We start from the raw sequence: 21,591 nt of genomic DNA on the forward strand, positions 1-21,591 counted from the left end.
GGTTGATGGACTTTGAGGTTTGCGGCTGTGGAGGGAAGATCTCCGGAGGATACAATGTCAGTGACAGTCTTGGAACTGATGGCTTGATGTTCGGTAGTGGGGTTATGGTCCAGGGGGAGGGAGGAGGTTGTGTCAGAGAGTTCACGTTCAGCCTCCACTAGGTAGAGGTCGGTTCGCCAAACAACAACAATGCCACCCTTGCCAACAGGTTTATTGACAATGTTGGGGTTGGATCGGAGAGAATGGAGTGCTGCAAATTCAGAGGGAGGTAGGTTGGAGTGAGTGAGGGGAGCAGAGAAATTGAGATGGCCAATGTCACGCCAGCAATTCGCAATGAAAAGATCTAGAGAGGGTAAAAACCAGAGGAAGGAGTCCAGGTGGAATGAGAATTCTCAAAATGGGAGGGAGGAAGATTCTTGGCCAAATAAGTGGGCACGGAGATGAAGGCGACGGAAAAAGAGCCATTGATTATTTATTCTGCACTACCAGTTCCATTCAAGTACTGAAACAAATTCAAGCTTTATCGTCGTTTTATTTCCTGTGGTACGAAGTAATTATGAGGCACAATGAATTGTACTGTGTTATAGATCAAAAACTTCCACTGCGAACACATGATTGTGTTGTGATTTACTTCTCCAAATGAAAAATAAAACGTTCCAATAGTTGGGAAATGTATACACTGGAGCGAGCGATACTTGTACAATGAATAGAAAGGGCCACAAATTACAATTTTAACACCGGCTACAATGGTCTATTTACAAGAAAGCAGAAGGTTCGCCTTTGTAGAGTTAAACCCGCGACATTGCGATTCCCCAGGGTTCAGCAAACGAACCGAGAGGAAAAGGCACCAGGCGCATGCTCACTGAGCAGCACTATTATCAAGGAATTGCGGATTTCCGTTCGTTAAACTTATCGTTAGCGGATTAACCTGCGCAGCTTTATTGCAGGCATCGAATTGGCTTTTCAGTTGCACCTTCACTCAGGGCATTCAAACTCCCAGAGAGATGGAATCCCGGCCATAACAGCGGTGAGGGTACCTGAGGGTTCGACACCTGAAAACATCTTGCAATCAGAATTCGCCATGGAGGAAATGTGAGAGCTGCATTTAAGGCCAGAGGAAAGAGTGAAAATAAGATTAGCCAGAGATGGAGGAGCCGGGCGAAACCATCGAAGACCAGGGGCGATGACTGTTGGAAACATCCCCAGAGTGAGAACAAAATTGAAATAAGGATTATATCGGTCACTTGGAATAGTTTGAAACTTATTTGTTCAGTGAATGTCCAGAATTGAATAAATATTGGAGGGTTAAAATGCCCTTTACAATATTGATAACAAATAAATTGCTGCCCGTATGAAATTCCCTTGTGCGCTATTTAACGAGGGGGTTAGCCCGTTTATTTTAAAGAGTTAAGCCCATTGTAAATAAGAGACAGACACGCGTTCATCACCAAAAAATTTCTACCTGGGATCTTATATTGTTACTGTGACTCAATAACGTTAACATTTAAACACTGTGCCTGCCCATGGGGTGAGTATGTGAGCTTCTGGGTGGCCGGAAAAGTAACGCCTCAAATTAACTCCTTGATGGGCTTTCACTTACATAAACTCCGGATGAAACATCAATTCTTGACGTGCTCTATATGTTAATGTAATGTGCCAGTATCAATCACCAATGTTTGGGTGAGCCAGGGAAGGACCTTTGAAAAGGAAGCGAAAAGAGGGAGAAATTAAACCTGGTGAATCCCCAGAATGATGTAAAGTGAAAAATAGACCGTTGTCACTCGGTCTCTGCATCAGAAACTATTGCTCGTCGCCTGGGACCTTTTTGGTCACATTGTAAATACAGTTATTGCCGCTTGTATGAATGAGCTTGCTGTTAAACTGCTCGGGCACCAACTCATTGTGGAATTTAGCGGCCCCCTCTCTGTACTTCACATTAGAAGCCAGGTAAATTGTGGTGTTTTCGTTACAGAGATGCAGCAGCGTCTGTAAAAGATTTGGAAATTGCGATGGGTTGTACACAATATCCGACCCCAGGATGAAATTATAGTCGGCTGGAAAGTTTCTCTGATCGTGACCCCAGGTAAGGGCACAGACTTTTGAACGGGGTCTGGAGCTGAAAGGAATGTTACCTGAGACGTTGTATTCTATTTGCTTCAAAATGTCCGGTCTGTCCGTCATGTTAACATCGCCACCTGGCAAAAAGAATAAAATAACAATATCATTATTCTATCGTTTCCCGGCAGCAGGAGTTGCAACATACATTCTGGTCACGGGAAGAGAAAGAAAGTAGAAGTCTGTAAAGAAAAGGAAACTATCTGGGCAAATCGGTGCGAATGCCCTTGAGCCAGTGAGAAGCAGAATGGCCCATCGAGTTCGGAGCACGTGTCCTGAACCGGATTCGGGAAATTGAGATCACCCAACGCGCGCCTGCTCTACAAGCGTTGGCTGCAATGCAGGTTTCACAAGAAGATGAAGTGAAATCAGATCTTTAAAAAATCGTATTCCATTTAAAAATATGACAGGGAGCAGCAATCCTTCTCTAATCGCACCTGTCTATTTCCTTTTAATGCCGCTGTTATTCTGTTGGGAAGAAAACGTCGCGCGTTATTTTAACATGAATTTTCTCCAGCGCCTGATCATTTGGAAATAATCAGGTCTGTGGGGACTTTACAGAGAGTGTTATAATATTAGAGTTCATCAGTCTGCCATTGCAGGCCGGCTCAACCCGATTGAGCCTAAATGTGTCGTTTGAAGACAGAAAGTGAGTACTTCTATATATAACTTCACTCCACAAACACCATTGGCATTTATAGAGAAACCGTGTTCGGTGCTAAAAAAAAAATGCCCAGCTTTTTAACACGAGTCTTAGTCTTGGCTAATCCAATGATTCTTCTCAAGAAAACAGAATAAAATGGACAGGAACATATTGAGAACATGGACCCGCGTTCCTCTTTGTACTTTTTCATTAATGTAACTTCTTCTTTAAAAAAGCATATATTAAGTACTATTGAGTGTTGCAGTGAAAATTCTTAAGATCACTGAAACAATTGATTAGATTTCGGAATCTGAGACCAGCCGGTTAGGTAGATTTGGCAAAACAATATTTAACTTAGACGACGTCCCATGGATTAGGGTTCAGTGCAGCAATGAGTGAAGGTGCTAGTGACATCTGATGGCGGAGAATCAATCTAACTGGGACTTCTAATTCCACCCAATTGGCAGATTCCCGGCTTGGATTCTTTCTCTGCCGTCTGGGTCTAATATTCACATAGATTTAATCATTAAGTATCAACAATCTTCCAGTGAATGCTTCCCGGGTCATTATACAGTAATGTTTATGCATCGTCTCTCTTGTTACTGTGGCAATACGAGTACCGGGTTTCTTGAATCCCACCAATGTCTATGCTGGTCAGCTTGAATCCTATGGTTGTGGTGCTGAGCGTGGAGATCTACTGAGTTGCACAAAGGTGCAACAAGACAAGAGTTTATAAAATCTTTCCCACCTGTCCTGAAAACAATTAGTGTAAATGGAAGCAGACAGTAGCAAAGGGATATTGATAGATTTAATGAGTGCAAAACGGTAGCAAATGGAGTTCAACGTGGGGAAATCTGAGGTCACTTTGACCTATGAAAGATAGATCAGAGTATTTTATAAATGATAAGAAGCTGGGAACTGTGGAAGAGCAGAGAGATTCAGGGGTCCATACACAGAAATCACTAAAAAGTGGTGGGAAGGTACACAAAATTATTTAAATGGCGAGTGGAATGTTATCCTGCATCTCAAGAGGTTTGAAATGCAAAGGGGCAGAATTTATGCTTGAGTTGTATAAAGCTCTGGTTAGACAGCTCATGAAGCACTGCATTCCATTCTGGGAACCGCACCTCAGGAAGGCTATATTGGCCTTGGAGAGGGTACAGCACAGATTCACCAGGATAATGCCAGTGTTACATTACGAGGACAGGGTACATAGACTAGTCTTGTATTCCCCTGGGTAGAGAAGATTAAGGAGTGAGCTAATTGATGTGTTTAGAGTTAAAGAATAAATAGGGTAGATAGGGGTAATTTTTTACTTCTGGTGGAGGAATCCAGGAAAAGTAGCATTGTGGCAGAACCACCAAAGGACTCAGAGCGGTTGTACATAATTCCTTTAACAGCAATGTAGTTACTGCCTGTGTCTGTACCCTTAATTACACTGTTTAACTGTACTATGTCTAGTTACCTTTACAGTGCGGTTTCAACGTGATGACATCATGCAGTTAGTCACGTGTTTCCCCAATGGCGGGAAGAACGTGAGGACGTCATGACGTCAGCTTTCAGACCAGAGGGTCAGTCCTCGTGGAGCCTTCAATGAGAGCAGATCTGTATTCGATGTGTTCCAGCAGTTTCCAGTTAAAACCTGTTTTGTTCCATTAAAGTTCATTACTTTGATTGCCTGAGTCGAACCCAGTCTTTTCGTTAGGAAGCTCCATTCCTACATTGGTGACCCCGACTTTCGTGCACAGTTTTCGCGGAAGATCTCCAGCATGGACAGGAATGCCATGACTCTGAAACTGCCACAGTTCTGGGAGCAACAACCAGACGCCTGGTTTATCCAGGCTGAAGCCCAGTTCACCATCAGGAACATCATTGTGGTCAGACCCGTTATTACTACGTGGTCTCTGCCCTCGACAGCGCAACTGCCTCATGGATCATTAGCCTCCTCGATAGTCCTCCTACTGACAGCAAGTAAGATACGATAAAGGCGCGGTTGCTACAGGTCTTCGGGCTCTTGAAGTCAGAGCGCGCTCACCGGCTCATCACGATGTCTGGCCTTGGGGACTCCAAACCGTCCAAGCTCATGAGCCAAATGCTCACGCTCTTGGGTGCCGAACCGGAATGCTTCCTCTTCCGGGAGCTTTTCCTCTACCAAATGCCGCGGCAGGTACCACCATGGCACGCTCTATTGCCTGTGCTTTCCCTCCTCCAGATGACTTCACTCGGCTCCTTGGAGAGTTTCCGGAGCTGACAAGGCCCACTTTCTCCTCCTCGGACACGAAGCATGGTGTTGAACATCATATCACCACTACTGGCTCCCCGGTTCATGCATGGGCTAAAAGGCTCGAACCCAGCAAGCTCGCGGCTGTGAAAGCGGAGTTCAACACGATGGAGCGGCTCGGGATCATTCGACGATCCAATAGTCCCTGGTGTTCACCTCTCCACATTGTTCCGAAACCGGGCGGTGGCTGGTGGCCATGTTGTGACTACCGACGCCTGAACGACACCATCACTCCTGATCGGTACCCGATTCCGCATATTCAGGATTTCTCAGCCCATTTGGTGGGAAATTCTATCTTTTCTAAAGTCGACCTCGTCCGGGGGTATCACCAGGTTCCCGTGCACCCGCAAGATGTCCCAAAAACTGCAGTCATCACCCCTTTTGGCCTCTTTGAGTTCCTGTGGATGCCGTTTGGCTTGAAGAACGCGGCACAGGCGTTCCAGTACTTAATGGACTCCATGCTCCGAGACCTAAGCTTCATCTTCGTCTACCTTGATGACATTCTCATCACCAGTGCTAGAAAGGAAGAGCACATCTCCCATTTGCGTACCCTCTTTATGCGCCTCAGCCAGCATGGTTTAATCATCAACCCGGCCAAGTGCCAGTTCGGCCTGCAGCAGATCGATTTCTTGGGACACCGCATAACATCGGATGGCGCCGTCCCCTTAATGATGAAGGTGGAAGTGGTTACCTCTTTCCCGCACCCGCCAACCGTCAAGGCCTTGCAAGAGTTCCTGGAGATGGTCAACTCCTATCACCGTTTTGTCCCTAAGGCGGCTCAGCTTATGCAACCCTTGTACGGGGCCATCAAGGGCAAGTCCAGTAAGGATCCAATCAGCTGGACAGCCGAGATGGACCAGGTGTTCATCAACACCAAGAGCGCTTTGGCCAATGCAACCATGCTGGCGCACCCACTTCCAGGTGCCACCATCGCCCTTACCACGGACGCGTCAGACTACGCCATCGGTGCAGTGCAAGAGCAGTGGGTCAATGGCACATGGCAACCGCTGGCATTTTTCAGCCATCAACTACGGAAAAATGAAAAAAAATACAGCACCTTCCATCAGGAGTTACTGGCCCTTTTCCTAGCCATTCGCCATTTCCGGTTCTTATTGGAAGGACATCCCTTCACGGCTTTTGTCAACCACAAGCCTCTAATGTTCGCCATGGCCAAGACTGCCAAACCATGGTCCGCTCGTCAACAACGTCACTTGATGTTTATTTCCGAATTTACCACGGACATTCAACATGCGTCTGCTAAGGACAACCAAGCGGCAGATTGCCTCTCCTGTGCGACGGACCACGTGGTTCACCTAGGGATCGACTACGCCCTCATGGCTGCAGATCAGGCCTCAGACCCTGAGGTCCAATCATACAGAACCATCCCCACTAGTTTCCAAGCGACCGACATCACTTCCCAGGCCACAGGCACCACGCTCCTTTGCGACGTCTCCATGGGCGTTCCCCGACCTATCGTGCCAGTCGCATGGCGCCGGAAGCTGTTTGATGCCATACATTGGCTGTCGCACCCTGGGATGAAGGCTTCACAATGGCTTATGTCGGCGAAGTTCATCTGGAAAGGTATGCACGTCAATGTCCGTGACTGGGCTAATACCTGCATGGTCTGCCAGAAGGCCAAGGTCCAGCATCATGTTAAAGCTCCAGTGGCTGCGTTCGCTGTTCCGGAGCGTCGTTTCGACCACATGCATGTGGACCTTGTGGGGCTGCTTCCGCCTTCTCAGGGTTGTACTCATCTCCTCACCATGCTGGACCACACCACTAGGTGGCCAGAGGCAATTCCTTTGGTTTCCACCACTTCGGCAGACGTCGCTAGAGATTTCATCTCCTGTTGGGTTGCCCATTTCGGGGTACCGGCGGACATCTCTTCCGACCGTGGGCCACAATTTTCCTCGGAGCTTTGGAACACTGTAGCTCAGGGGCTCGGTACCAAACTTCATCGCACCACCGCCTATCATCCACAGGTGAACGGCCTTTGCTTGCGATTCCATAGGTCACTTAAAGCCACCCTTCGGGCCAGTCTTCAAGGTGCAGGATGGGTGGACAGACTTCAATGGGCCCTTTTGGGTCTTCGTACGGCGCCCAAAGAAGATCTGCAATCGTCCTCAGCTGAACTCGTCTACGGCCAGCCTCTCCGAGTACCAGGGGATTTCCTCCCTTCTCCCACAGAGCCATGGTCTGCCTCCCAGCAACTCGTTAGCCACGAGGAAGCGGCCAGATGCTTCGCTCCGGTGCCTACATCAAATCACGGCTTACAGAACTCCCATGTGCCAGCAGAACTGAAGAATGCAGAGTATGTATTCATCCACCACGACGCTCACCGGGATCCGCTCAAGCCCCCTTACACTGGTCCTTTCCGCGTCAGTGAACCAGGAGACAAATCCTTTTCGGTCGACATCGGAGGAAAGCCAGATCACATTTCGGTGGACCAATTGAAGCTGGCTCACCTGGACCTGGACCGCCCAGTCTTTGTCACTCAACCACCAAAACGTGGCCGACCGCCCGCAGCCGCCATGCCAGATCAACCAAAGCTGCCCACCAACTCGACCACGCTTGCCACGCCTGCTCAACCACAATTGCCAGCCAGCTCGACCACCAGTCATCAACTTCCTCTGCCAGGTTATCGAAGTCGATCAGACAGACTTGTCAGACCTCCCCCTCGTCTCACTTTTTCTGTTAAAGACAATTCTGGGGGGGGCGCATGTGGCGTAGCCACCAAAGGACTCAGCAGTTGTATATAATTCCTTTAACAGCAATGTAGTTACTGCCTGTGTCTGTACCTTTAATTACACTGTTTAACTGTACTATGTCTAGTTACCTTTACAGTGCAGTTTCAACGTGATGACATCATGCCGTTAGAACGCGATGATGTCATGACTTCAGCTTTCAGACCAGAGGGTCAGTCCTCATGGAGCCTTCAATGAGAGCAGACCTGTATTCGTTGTGTTCCAGCAGTTTCCAGTTTAATCCTGTTTTGTTCCATTAAAGTTCGTTATTTTGATTGCCTGAGTCGAACTCAGTCTTTTCGTTAGGTACAGCATAACATTAAACTGAGAGCTAGGGTGTTTAGCGGTGATGTCAGGAAGCACTTCCTCATACAATTGCTAGTGGAAATATGGAAGTCGCTCCCCCAAAATAGTGTTGAGGCTGGGGGTCAATTGAAAATTTCAAAATAATAATAATAATAATAATAATCAACTATATTGTCATTGTTAGTGCACAAGTGCAGTACAACGAAATGTAGGCTTGTGGCTCCCGAGAGTGTACATTTAGATTAAGACATTTAAACATTCAACCTTCATTTGGCTTGTACTGAGATTGATAGATTTTTGTCAGGTAAAGGTATTAAGGGCTATGGAACTATTGCGGATAAAAGGAGTTAAAGTATAGATCAGCCGTGATCTGATTGAATGGACGAACAGAATCGAGGGCTAACTGACCTACTCCTGTTCCTATATTCCTAATTGTGACTCTATGGGTAAACACCTTGAAGCGGAAGTATGCACTGCGCAAAATAATTAGAGAGGAAAAAAGAAGAAGAAGAATAGGAGTAACAAGTACAAATATTTCTTATAGCACAAAGCACTACAAATAATTACTATATGAGTAACCACTACGAAAGCTAACTATAGGGATATGCGTGATTAATAGTAAGTATTGGGATCAGCTCTATAATTGTACCTATAGATTAATACATTAACTCTATGAACCAAGAACAATATGTGGAATGTTAAGGACTACAAATAGTAAATAAATCTGTAGGCATTGTGAGCATTACCTATTGTAGCAAGGAGCATTTTTATTTTATTTGTTTATGGGATCTGGGCGTCGCTGGCAAGGCCAGCATTTATTGCCCATCCCTAGTTGCCCTTGAGAAGGTGGTGGTGAGCCGCCTTCTTGAACCACTGCAGTCCATGTGGTGAAGGTACTCCCACTGTTCGGTTAGGTGTACCAGGATTTTGTCCCAGCGAAGATGAAGGGTCAGTGATATACTTCTAAGTCAGGATGGTGTGTGACTTGGAGGGGAATTTGGAGGTGGTGGTGTTCACCTGCGCCTGCTGCCATTGTCCTTCTAGGTGGAATAGGTTGCGGGTTTGGGAGATGCTGCCGAAGAAGCTTTGGCAAGTTGCTGCACTGCATCTTGTAGATGGTATACACTGCAGCCACGGTACACTGGTGGTGGAGGGAGTGAATGTTTAAGGTGGTGGATGGGGTGCCAATCAAGCGGGCTGCTTTGTCCTGGACGGTGTCGAGTTGGAGGAGCTGCGCTCATCCTGGCAAGTGGAGAGTATTCCATCACACTCCTTGCTTGTGCATTGCTGGCCTCTGTGATGGTGGGGACCTCGGGAGTAGGCTGATATGGATCACCCACTCGACACTTCTGGCTGAAGTTGGTTGCAAACGCTTCAGTCTTGTCTTTTGCACTCATGAGATGGGGTCCACCATCATTGAGGATGGGGATATTATTGGAGCCTGCTCCTCCCGTTAGTTGTTTAATGGTCCACCACCATTCACAACTGGCTGTGGCAGGACTGCAGAGCTTTGATTTGATTTGTTGATTGTGGGATCGCTTAGCCCTGTCTATAGCATGCTGCTTCCGCTTTTTAGCATGCATATTGTCCTGTGTTGCAGCTTAGACTGGGTATTATGTAATGAGAGAGGATTAATTAGCAATCTTGTTGCACTAGGCCCCTTGGGTCAGAGCGATCATAATATGATAGAATTCTTCATTAGGATGGAGAATGAAGTAGTTGACTCGGAGACTAGGGTCCTGAATTTAAATAAAGGAAACTACGATGGTGTGAGGCGCGAATTGGGTAGGATTGATTGGGGAATGTCACTCAAAGGGTTGATGGTGGATAAGCAATGGCAAACATACAAAGACCGCATGGATGAACTACAGAAGTTGTTCATCCCAGTTTGGAATAAGAATAAAACAAAAAGGGTGACTCAACCGTGGCTAACAAGGGAAATTAGGGATAGCATAAGATCCAAGGAGAGGGCATATAAATTGGCCAGAAAAAGCAGTAACCCTGAGGATTGGGAGCAGTTTAGGATTCAACAAAGGAGGACAAAGTGATTAATTAAGAAGGGGAAAATAGAATATGAAAGTAAGCTTGCAGGGAACATAAAAACTGACTGTAAGAGCTTTTATAGATATGAGAAGAGAAAAAGATTAGTGAAATCAAGTGTTGGTCCCTTGCAGTCAGAAGCAGGGGAAGTTATAATGGGGAACAAAGAAATGGCCGACCAATTAAATGCATATTTTCGTTCTGTCTTCACAAAGGAGGACGCAAATAACCTCCCAGAGATGTTGGAGAGCATAGGGTCTGATGAGAGGGAGGAACTGAAAGAAATCAGTATTTGTAGGGAAATGGTGTTGGGGAAATTGATGGGATTGAAGGCTGATAAATCCCCAGGGCCTGATAATCTACATCCTAGGGTACTTAAGGAAGTGGCCCTAGAAATAGTAGATGCATTGCTGATCATCTTCCAACATTCGCTGGAATCTGGAACTGTACCCATGGATTGGAGGGTAGCTAATGTTACCCCACTATTCAAAAAGGGTGGTAGAGAGAAAGCAGGGAATTACAGACCGGTAAGCCTGACATCGGTAGTGGGGAAAATGCTAGAGTCCATTATAAAGGATGTAATAGCTGAGCACTTGGAAAGCAGTGACAGGATCAGACAAAGTCAACGTGGATTTTCAAAAGGTAAATCGTGATTGACTAATCTACTGGAATTTTTTTGAGGATGTAACTGGGACAATAGATAAGGGAGAACCAGTAGATGTGGTGTATTTGGACTTTCAAAAGGCTTTCAATAAGGTCCCGCATAAGAGATTAGCGTGTAAAGTTACGGCACATGGGATTGGGGGCAAGGTAGTGACTTGGATAGAGAACTGGTTGACGGACAGAAAGCAGAGAGTAGGAATTAACGGGTCTTTTTCTGAGTGGCAGGCAGTGACTAGTGGGGTACTGCAGGGATCGGTCCTTGGACCCCAGCTATTCACAATATACATTAATGATCTAGATAAGGGAACTAGATGTAATATCTCCAAGTTTGCAGACGACAAAAAGCTGGGTGGGCATGTGTGCTGCGAGGAGGATACCGAGAAACTCCAGGATGATTTGGACAGGTTGGGTGATTGGGCAGAAGCGTGGCAGATGCAATATAACGTGGATAAATGCGAGGTTATCCACTTTGGTGTCAAAAACAGAAAGGCAGACGATTATCTGAATTGCAATAGATTGGGAGAAGGGGAAGTGCAACGAGACCTGGGTGTCCTTGTGCACCAGTCGCTGAAGGTAAGCTTGCAGGTGCAGCAGGCGGTGAAGAAGGCAAATGGTATGTTGACTTTCGTAGCAAAAGGGTTTGAGTACAGGAGCAAGGATGTCCTGCTGCAGTTGTACAGGGCCTTGGTGAGACCACACCTTGAGTACTGTGTGCAGTTTTGGTCACCTTATCTGAGGAAGGATGTTCTTGCCATGGAAGGAGTTCAGTGAAGATTCACAAGGCTGATCCCTGGGATGGCAGGAATGACGTATGAGGAGAGATTGGGCCATTTGGGCTTATACTCGCTGGAGTTTAGAAGAATGAGAGGGGATCTCATCGAAACTTATAAAATTCTGACAGGTCTGGACAAACTAGATGCAGGTAGAATGTTCCCGATGGTCGGAGAGTCCAGAACCAGGGGTCATAGTCTAAGGATAAGGGGTAAGCCATTTAGGACAGAGATGAGGAAGAATTTCTTCACCCAGAGAGTGGTGAACCTGTGGAATTCTCTACCACTGAAGGCGGTTGAGGCCAAGTCTTTAAATATATTCAAGAAGGAGTTAGATATATTTCTTAGAGCTAAAGGTATCAAGGGATATGCGGAGAAGGCAGGTACGGGGTTACTAAGTTTGGATGATCAGCCATGATCTCATTGAATGGCGGAGCAGGCTCGAGGGGCCGAATGGCCTACTCCTGCTCCTATCTTCTATGTTTCTATGTTTCTATGTTTCCCCAGGTTCGCACCTCATTTTTAGGTACGCCTGGTGCTGCTCCTGGCATGCTCTTCTACATTCGTTGTTGAACCAGGGTTGGTCCCCTGGCTTTGTGGTAATGGTAGAATGAGGGATATGCCGGGCCATGAGGTTACAGATTGTGGTGGATTACAATTCTGCTGCTGCTGATGACCCACAGCGCCTCATGGATGCCCAGTTTTGAGCTGCTAGATCTGTTCTGAATCTATCCCATTTAGCATGGTGGTAGTGCCACACAACATGAAGGAGGGTGTTCTCAGTGTGAAGATGGGACTTCATCTCCACAATGACTGTGCAGTGGTGACTGCTACCAATGCTGTCATGGACAGCTGCATCTGCGACAGGCAGGTTGGTGAGGACAAGGTCAAGTAGGTTTTTCCCTTGTGTTGGTTCTCTCACCACCTGCTGCAGGCCCAGACCGGCAGTTATGTCCTTCAGGACTCGGCCAGCTCGGTCAGCAGTCGTGCTACCGAGCCACTCTTGGTGATGGACATTGAAGCCCCCCACCCAGAGTACATTCTGTGCATGAAATATAACTATAGGGATATGTGCTTTAATTAGTAAGTAGAGGGATAAATACTCTGAATAGTAAATGCAGAATTAACTTACCCAGCAGCACCGCTAAAATGCCCACAATCCCGGTGCCAGATCCCAGCTCAAGCACCTTCTTCCCAGAAAAATTAATCTTCTCATCGTGGAAGTACCGACAAAGGACAAGACCCTGAAAAAACACACTCATATAAAGATAATTATTTACAATGTGCACAAACAACGAGGACAATGTTGGAAGAGGGAGGGAAGGATGATTTGTGGGGAAGTTGTTAAACGCCAATCAGGCGCCTTCGTGTGGGAAGGTCAGAGCAACCTTGACAGAGTCCTGCACGCAGGTCCTCTTCCCAACCTCTCGGGTTTAGTGGGGAGTGGATCTACGCAGAATCAAGGAAAGGAGAAATATATAATGGAAAGCAGAGTGATCCAATCCAACTATCGCCACTCGTCCCCTTAGGTATTTACAAATAATATATCCATCTTTCACAGCTGTGTTCACTGTGAGAACAGTGTGGGTGTCCGAGGAAAGAGCAATTAGAATTTCCAGATAAAGAGTTACACTGCAGTTATCCTGTATTGCCGGTCTGAGGCGATGGAAGTAGACTCTGAATGTGCAGCGAAAGAACAGTAGAAGCAGGACACTGCCGTCAACGGCACACAGTTCGCGTGACATGATCTAATGGAATGAAAGACATCGCTGGTCCACGGCGTGTTGGACTATTTGTGAAATTGGACATCAAAAGGTTACTTTCTACTGAAGAAAAGTGGTCATTGCGGGCTGCCGCTTTAATGGGCTTCATATACTCGGTGGCACAAGCAGATTAGTTGGTGGCAGCCTTGGCCACCAAGATAAAACCCTCTGGTCAGTGAGTCAGAAGGATTATGGTTCATATCCCACTGGAGGCATTGAGAATGTAATTCAGCCAGACCCTTCAATACAGCACCGAGGGCCGCTGCGGAGAGTCAGAGGTCAGATTTCGGATGAGGCGTTCCACGGCCGCCCTCTCGGGCAGATGCAAACGGTTGCATGGCGGCATTCAATGAAGATCAGAGGAGTTGTCCTGACCAACATTTATCCCTCAGCCATCACCACGAACATTTAGCTGGTTTTTTACCTCATTGCTCTTTGTGGGGCCTGCCGGGTTTCCCGACATAACAACAGTGTCAACGCTTCAGAAGTATTTCACCACTTGGAGATCACATTGCGGTGTCCTTTGATCCTGCAAGGCACCATATAAATGTATTTTCCTTTCGATATTGTTTTGGGCCTAGTTTGTTCCGTGTGCCCTAACCTGAGCAGATATGTTTCTTCTTTGAAAGGAAATCGTGTAAATAGTAATTGTGCCGCCAACGGTCAGATGCAAACGGTGACACGCCCGCCTTCGTGTTGATCAGACAGGTGGAAATCCTTCAGAAATCTAGAGCACAGCGTTACTGCAAAAAGGTACGTGCTAACAAGGAGCTGTGGGGTCTAAGCTGTAAACTCTCAGATCGCAAGGAAGCGAGTTTAGAAATCCCAGATTAAATGGTCCCCACTATCATAGAAGCCAGTCTTCAGTGTAGGGGGTTTTGGCGTGTGTGCCCAGTCAGCTCTGCCCCTGACTGTCTCTGACCGGTTCGAATTGCTCCACACCCCCTGGGTTCTAGACACCGGTGATACAGAAAATCGGGTAGACAAGTGGTTTGGTGCAAGAAAACCAAATTTTATTAAAAGGCTGAAAAAAACACAATACTACTGAGAATTACTGGTATAGTTACAGGCATAAAACAGTTGATACACTTATATGGGAATGGGGAACACACAGCACATCGAGGGACACAAATACATTAAAAATCCCCTTATCCTTATCCCACCCCCTATACCTAACTAGATTAAGCTACGAGTGGCCAAGAATTCATGCTCACCAATTCAAAACCTGTTGCTTTAGATGGTGGGGTTTGAAGTCCGCTTTTTCTGTCCTTTGGAGTATCCTGTCGCCACATGGTCACAGGGCGCGGCGCTGAAGTTGTTTGTGCGAGGCACCCTCCCTTTTTCTCCGTTAACGTCTTCGTCGAGTACTTCATTGCGATGGGCCTTCTTCTCCTTCGGGCGGTCGCCAAAGGTATGGCTGTGGTCGGGGGTCGGTTGGCGGTTTTTACCGTTTAATGATTTTGCTATCCATGCTTCGAACACCAGCTTATTCTTCAACTAGGCTATTACTATCCATGTGTCAAACGCCAGCTTATAACTAGGCCATTTATATTGATTTAGCTACCCATTCTTCGAACACCAGCATATTCTTAAATTGGGGTTTTACTATCCATGCATGTAACGCCAACTTATTCACCAAACACCAGCTTATAACTAGGCGTTTGTTCCCCAATGCGTCTTTCACTGCCCTTCTCTGCTCTTATTGGTTTACCGTATTCTTCATCTCGTCTCGTCTCATCTGCCCGTTTGCAGCCTGTGTGTCCTATGTGGTTTTGAACTTGGGTCTCGTTCTCCCCCCGCGTTGGACCCTCGGTGTAATGGGCGTCCTTGGTGTTGAGCGGCGCGGGGAGCGAGAAGACAGCCCGCCACAAGACCAGGGCACGAGAAAACTAAGAGCAAGAGCTAAGAGAGCCAAGAGCAAGCACAATAAGAGACCGATCACTACTGATGGGCCTACAATTATACCCGATTCTTCTTTCCTTATCTGCGTGCCAAATCAGGTCAGTCCTTTGTCTAACTTTTGGCGGGCTCGTTTAAACTGATTACAGGCATTTACTTTAACAACTCCTGAAATGATTGTCTCTGTGTTTTAATGGTTTTATGTCCTGGCTGTTGGTTATGTATGAAACTTAATTCGGTTTTCCTGACTCGATGGCTTCTGTGAGCTGTTACCGATTAAATATGTAGAAACCTAATGGCCTTAATTGAGGCCCATTCTAACCTGATCTGTTTCAAGGCGAATGGAATGCATATTCTGTGTTTGCTTTAACTGTCTGGCTCCACAAAGTCTCTTCACAGGTTTATGCATTTTAAGTTTCGTTTCAGGTTTGAAAAAGGTGCCTGCCTGTTTGCAGAGCCTTGCTTTTAAAATCCTGTAATTTTGGTCACGAGGTTGCAGAAGCCATGTTGGGTACCGTGCCTTTTCATAACTTGGCCATACAGGGTCCCTTTATCCATAACTTTGGGGAATGTGGGAATTTTGAGAACCCTACATCAGCCAATTCAGTTCACTCCATGTGATATCAAGAAATGACTGAGCGCACTGGATGCAGCAAAGGCTATGGGCCCCGACAACATCCCGACTATCGTGCTGAAAACTTGTGCTCCAGAACTAGCCGTGCCTTTAGCCAAGCTGTTCCAGTACAGCTACAACACTGGCATCTATCCGACAATGTGGGAAACTGCCCAGGTATGTCCTGTTCACAAAAAGCAGGACAAATCCAACCAGTCTACTCTCACTCATCAGCAAAGTGATGGAAGGTGTCATCAACAGTGCTACCAAGTGGCACTTACTCATGAATAATCTGCTCACTGATGCCCAGTTTGCGTTCTGCCAAGAGCACTTGGCTCCCGACCTCATTACAGCCTTGGTCCCAACATGGACAAAGGAGCTGAATTCCAGAGGTGAGGTGAGAGTGACTGCCCTTGACATCAAGGCAGCATTTGACCGACGCTGGCATCAAGGAGCCCTAGTAAACCTGAAATCAATGGGAATCAGGGGGAAAACACTCCACTGGCTGGAGTCATACCTAGCACAAAGGAAGATGGTTGTGGTGGTTGAAGATCAATCATCACAGCCCCAGGCCATCACTGCAAGAGTTCCTCAGGCCGGTGTCCTAGGCCCAACCATCTTCAGCTGCTTCATCAATGATCTTCCCTCCAACATAAGGTCAGAAATGGGGATGTTCACTGCTGACTGCACAGTGTTCAGCGCCATTCACAACTCCTCAGATAATGAAGCAGTCCATGCTCACATGCAACAAGACCTGGACGGCATTCAGGTTTGGGCTGATAAGTGGCAGGTAACATTCATGCCACAGAAGTGCCAGGCAATGACTATCTCCAACAAGTGAGAGTCTAACCACCTCCGCTTGACGTTCAATGGCATTACCATCGCCGAATCCCCAACTATCAACATCCGGGTGGTCACCAGTAACCAGAAACTTAACTGGACCAGCCACGTAAATATGGTGGCAACAAGAGCAAGTCAGAGGCTAGCTTTTCTGCAGCGAGTGTCTCACCTCCTGACTCCCCAAAGCCTTATCACCATCTACAAGGCACAAGTAAGGAGTGTGATGGAATACTCTCCACTTGCCTGGATGAGCGCAGCTCCAGCAACACTCAAGAAGCTCGACACCATCCAAGACAAAGCAGTCCGTTTGATTGGCACCCCATCCACCACCTTAAACATTCACTCCCTCGACCACTAGCGTACCATGGCTGCAGTGTTTACCATCTACAAGATGCACTGCAGCAACTCGCCAAGGCTTCTTCAGCAGCACCTCCCAAACCCGCGACGTCTTCCACCTAGGACAAGGGCAGCAGGCGCATGTGAACACCACCGCCTCCAAGTTCCCCTCCAAGTCACACACCATCCCAACTTAGAAGTATATCACCGATCCTTCATCGTCGCTTGGTCAAAATCCTGGAACTCCCTATCTAACAGCACTGTGGGAGTACCATCACCACATGGACTGCAGCGGTTCAAGAAGGCAGCTCACCACCACCTTCTCCAGGGCAACTAGAGATGGGCAATAAATGCTGACCTTGCCAGCCGCGCTCAGATCCCATAAACGAATTTAAAAAATCATTACTACGCAGCACCCAGGAGATCCACATTGCCAAGCCAAGTATTGGGACATCGCTCTCCATTGAGGCTCTGGTACCATTCTGCCTCGGAATCAGACCCGGAGCTGACTCTGGAGATATGCACCTACCTACACCCGCTTCCAATCCATGCGAGTGTAGCCAAAACTGCAGCGAGAAATAGATCGGGAGTTTACTTTTAAACTCAAACAATACATTTGTAAAAGTCCACTAGACTTACAGGTTCCCAGACATACGCGGAAACGCCTAATAAGCTCCTTCAAACGTAGTGATCTTTAAAGGGTGTCCACTAAACTTATACTCCTTCTCCTCCAGCTCCTTGGGGAGATTCTTATCCTCGGTGCTGCTCATTCTCTCTGATTTCAAACGGACTCTCTTCGATCTCCAAAAAGATTCCTTCCAGTTCCCGGATGTGGATTTCGGTCAGTTTCAGCCCCACGTGTCCATTCCAAGATGTTATCTCGTATCAAAGAAAGACGTTAAAGAAACCTGTAATGTAGAAAGGCAGCGCGACATTTAACTGTGTTTTAAATCTCAGACTATCACAGGAAGACCCACAGCAAAGCACAAGGGGTCTCCTTTTACTATAAAATGGATACAACTGTTAAATAAAATAATTCAGCAGGTTCAGCATAAACCCAACAGTGCCCGTTGAACCCAACAAGGAGCAGCGCTGTTTAAATGGAGACACCATTACATACCTAAACAAACCTTTATCTATTGGTCAGCTCCCCACTCCAGGTCCCCGTGTGGTGCTCATTGGGCTGCCGAGGGACAAGGAGCAGGTGTAGAGGGCGGGAGGGAAAGGATCCATACCCAAAGTACAGGAGAGAAAGAATAAGAGAAGAAGTTGATCTGAAATTGAGTGAGGGGGCGAGAGTATAATTTGCTAACCGGGGAAATTAAATAGAAATATTAAGAGAGCCCGTGATAGATTCAACTGTAGGACCGCAGCGGATTTTAAAAGTTCGCATCCTCCTTTCTGCACAAGTGCCAGTGTGTAAACCTCGAGTCTGTGATCTGCCTACGGTTATGATACTGGACTAGAATACAGAGATCATCAGTTTAAATCCCACCATGTGAATTTCAATTCAGTTCATTTTAAAACCTGGAAATGAAAAGCTGTGATATCGCGGTCGGGCTATAGCTGATCGTATGTTATCTTGTTTGGGATGGGAGGGAACTAATACACTCCTGCTCCTCCTAATCCATAAGCAGGGCTGTTAAGGCACTTACCTCACCGATCTGGCCTTTCTCGTGTTCTTCCATTTCTCCCTTTCCATTTCTTTCTTTATGCTAGTTCTCCTTCTACCAAGTGGCACTTACTCATGAATAATCTGCTCACTGATGCCCAGTTTGCGTTCCGCCAAGAGCACTTGGCTCCCGACCTCATTACAGCCTTGGTCCCAACATGGACAAAGGAGCTGAATTCCAGAGGTGAGGTGAGAGTGACTGCCCTTGACATCAAGGCAGCATTTGACCGACGCTGGCATCAAGGAGCCCTAGTAAACCTGAAATCAATGGGAATCAGGGGGAAAACACTCCACTGGCTGGAGTCATACCTAGCACAAATGTCTTTAAAATACGTTGGATTTACTGATAGCGGTTTAATCGGGTTAAATTTCAGACAATTTGTGTTCCGCCTGCACACCAGGCACTTTCCAAACCCGAGAAATGATGCCCACAGACTTTATCCCCGCTGAAATGTTGCCCTCCAGACAAGTCAGAAACACGGCAGGTGCAAAGCCTTTAATTATAAAGGTGGAGAAATAGAAGGAGAACTAGCATAAAGAAAGAAATGGAAAGGGAGAAATGGAAGAACAAACTGCGATCTTGACCAGTGAGGTCACAAATACTGAATCCATTTCAAAACTGTAACGGAAATCCGTCAACGGCAGCTGGGTGATTTGAGCTGCGGTCCTGGGTACAGGAAGGATTCCAATAATAATCTGGTGATTTCTCTTCATTTAAAACGCATCTGCTCCAGTCAGAGCCCACATTCTGATAACAAGGAAGTTAAGTTTTAAATATAAGCTAACAATTCCACCTTTTACTTTCCAATCCGTGAATCAAAAGTGGTGAATTCCAAACTTCACCTCGTTGTGCACATCCTAATGTGACAGTTTCCTTTCTTTATAAACGAGGTTTCAAATATATTGTCCGCCTCCCCCAGTCTTAATAGATGAGTTATTACGAGGCAAGATCTTTGTTAAAAGAAGTTAATTGTGAAATGTTGATCCTCAGATATAATAAGTATATTACTCGAAGGAAGGAGATTCTCACTGAGAATTATCCCAATAATAGCATTAATAATCATTCCGATAATACTAATAATGAAACTATTAATTTTCTTTCTAATCCTTATACTACTAATATTATCCTTATATCCTAATAATATAATAATATATTTTATAGTCATTTCAATACTACTAATGTTATAAATGTTCCCGATAATGCTAATAATAAAACGTTTACATTTACTGCTTCTAACACTACAAATAATATATATATCAATTAGTAAGTTATACTACTAATTAAATACTTTCATTAAATATTATTTCATGGAGAAGATGGCCTCGCAGCTCTCTCAGTCTCAGTAATTATTGAGCACCCCAGAGATACAGCAGCGCAGGGGAAATCGAGCAAAAGAATATCATTCAAAATTAAACACAATAAGGAAGACGACAAACTCACTTAAAGAGACCTCACTGTTCCCGCAGTGATCTTTAATTCTCTTTGTTTCAGCCCACTTCCCTCCCACACTGACCCGAGGAGCACTGGAACAGCGCACAGTGAACTTGTGCTCCGGTTTTAACCTGTCACAATCTCGCCAGTTTTAAACAGCCAGGTTTTATATCGCAAGATGACAACTGTGGACCAATGAGAAAAAAAGCGTGAATTGGAAGTGTTGACAGAGCAGTCTGACGTGTTTCTTGGGAGTTGGAGTGGGGGAGGGACAATTTATTTTCCTGAACTAAATCCCTAGAACTAATTCCCCATTATTGACCGAGCGGCCAGTCAGTTCAGTCTCTCCCGATGATAAACTGGAACCGCCGCCCTGACTTTCCTTTCACAATCTTAGAAAACGTCTCAAGCTTCCCTTGGCTCTCGCCGGGGCTCACTGTTAAATCCGAGTCCCACCGCCTGTAATAACATCAAAATATTTTAATTGAAGTTATCACCCCAGGATTGTTCTCACCCTGTATGATCTCGTGTTAAAATAACTGTTGGAATCAATCGCTGATTAGATAAATGAATAAGTCACCAGGAAACAGAAATAACTTTACTATTTTAACATAATTTTGGGTTTTTTTAAATACACATGTTCAGCAAGTCCCTGTTAATGACATTTCGGGGGACGGGTTTGGAGCGGTTACTGCGCCCGCTGGTATAACCGCGCTGATTTGTGACACAGTTGACATTGAAGCAGGGTTGGGGGTAAATGGAAAGTGCACTGAGCTGAGTGGCTCTGTAATCCTCATATTTGGCACCGTATATATTATGTACAACATATCCATTACATATTATAGCATGGAATGACATTCTGGCATCAGTTTGGTCTAAAATTTGGTCTTATGCCAGAACTATAAAATATTAGAATAGATTGCTTTGACATGTGTTCGAATACCCTTGAAATCCAGCCTAGCGTTTGTTTACCTCGGGTCGTGTTTAACACACGGGTCTAGGGTCCTAACTTAGACATTGTCTTGGGGCGAGATCGCGGGGGGAGAGTTCGCGATCAAGGGGGAGGGATGGTGGTCGGGTGGTGCGATGGTGGTCGGGGTCGGGGTGATAGCTGATCGTATGTTATCTTGTTTGGGATGGGAGGGAACTAATACACTCCTGCTCCTCCTAATCCATAAGCAGGGCTGTTAAGGCACTTACCTCACCGATCTGGCCTTTCTCGTGTCATTTTACCTGCCGGGTTTCAATAGACGCGAGAATCCCGGACGAATGGGTTACAATATGTATCTTGTTAAAATGGAGGCACCTAGCCTCCTTAAAAGCTTTAATGGAGGACCCAGCTCCTGAGAATGAATTGGTCGCTCGCCGCTATCAAAACCGACAGTGGGCCGGTTTGAAATGTTTAAAATCTTAACTTCACACCTGACTCAAACCCACCCGTTTTGGGGCGTTAAAACTACCCCCTTTGTTTTCT

General features: G+C 46.2%; 1 protein-coding gene and 1 long non-coding RNA gene across 2 annotated transcripts; both read right to left on the reverse strand.

Annotated features, from left to right (window-relative positions):
- Positions 1-1,800: 1,800 nt before the first annotated feature.
- Positions 1,801-13,788, reverse strand: LOC147109657 (EEF1A lysine methyltransferase 3-like). Its single transcript, XM_086002341.1, has 3 exons — positions 13,750-13,788; positions 12,695-12,806; positions 1,801-2,195 (listed from the first exon to the last, which is right to left on the reverse strand). The coding sequence occupies exons 1-3, from the start codon at positions 13,786-13,788 to the stop codon at positions 1,801-1,803; spliced, it is 546 nt and encodes a 181-aa protein (XP_085858467.1).
- A 528-nt stretch (positions 13,789-14,316) lies between these two features.
- LOC147109658 (uncharacterized) lies at positions 14,317-20,853 on the reverse strand. The gene is made up of 2 exons (XR_015080333.1): positions 20,127-20,853; positions 14,317-17,921 (listed from the first exon to the last, which is right to left on the reverse strand). It is a non-coding gene; the product is annotated as an uncharacterized LOC147109658 (long non-coding RNA).
- Positions 20,854-21,591: the final 738 nt, after the last annotated feature.

Source organism: Somniosus microcephalus, chromosome 12 (assembly GCF_052327205.1).
Source record: "Somniosus microcephalus isolate GS21.2 chromosome 12, FLI_Smic_1.0, whole genome shotgun sequence".
NCBI classification, from domain to species: domain Eukaryota; kingdom Metazoa; phylum Chordata; class Chondrichthyes; order Squaliformes; family Somniosidae; genus Somniosus; species Somniosus microcephalus.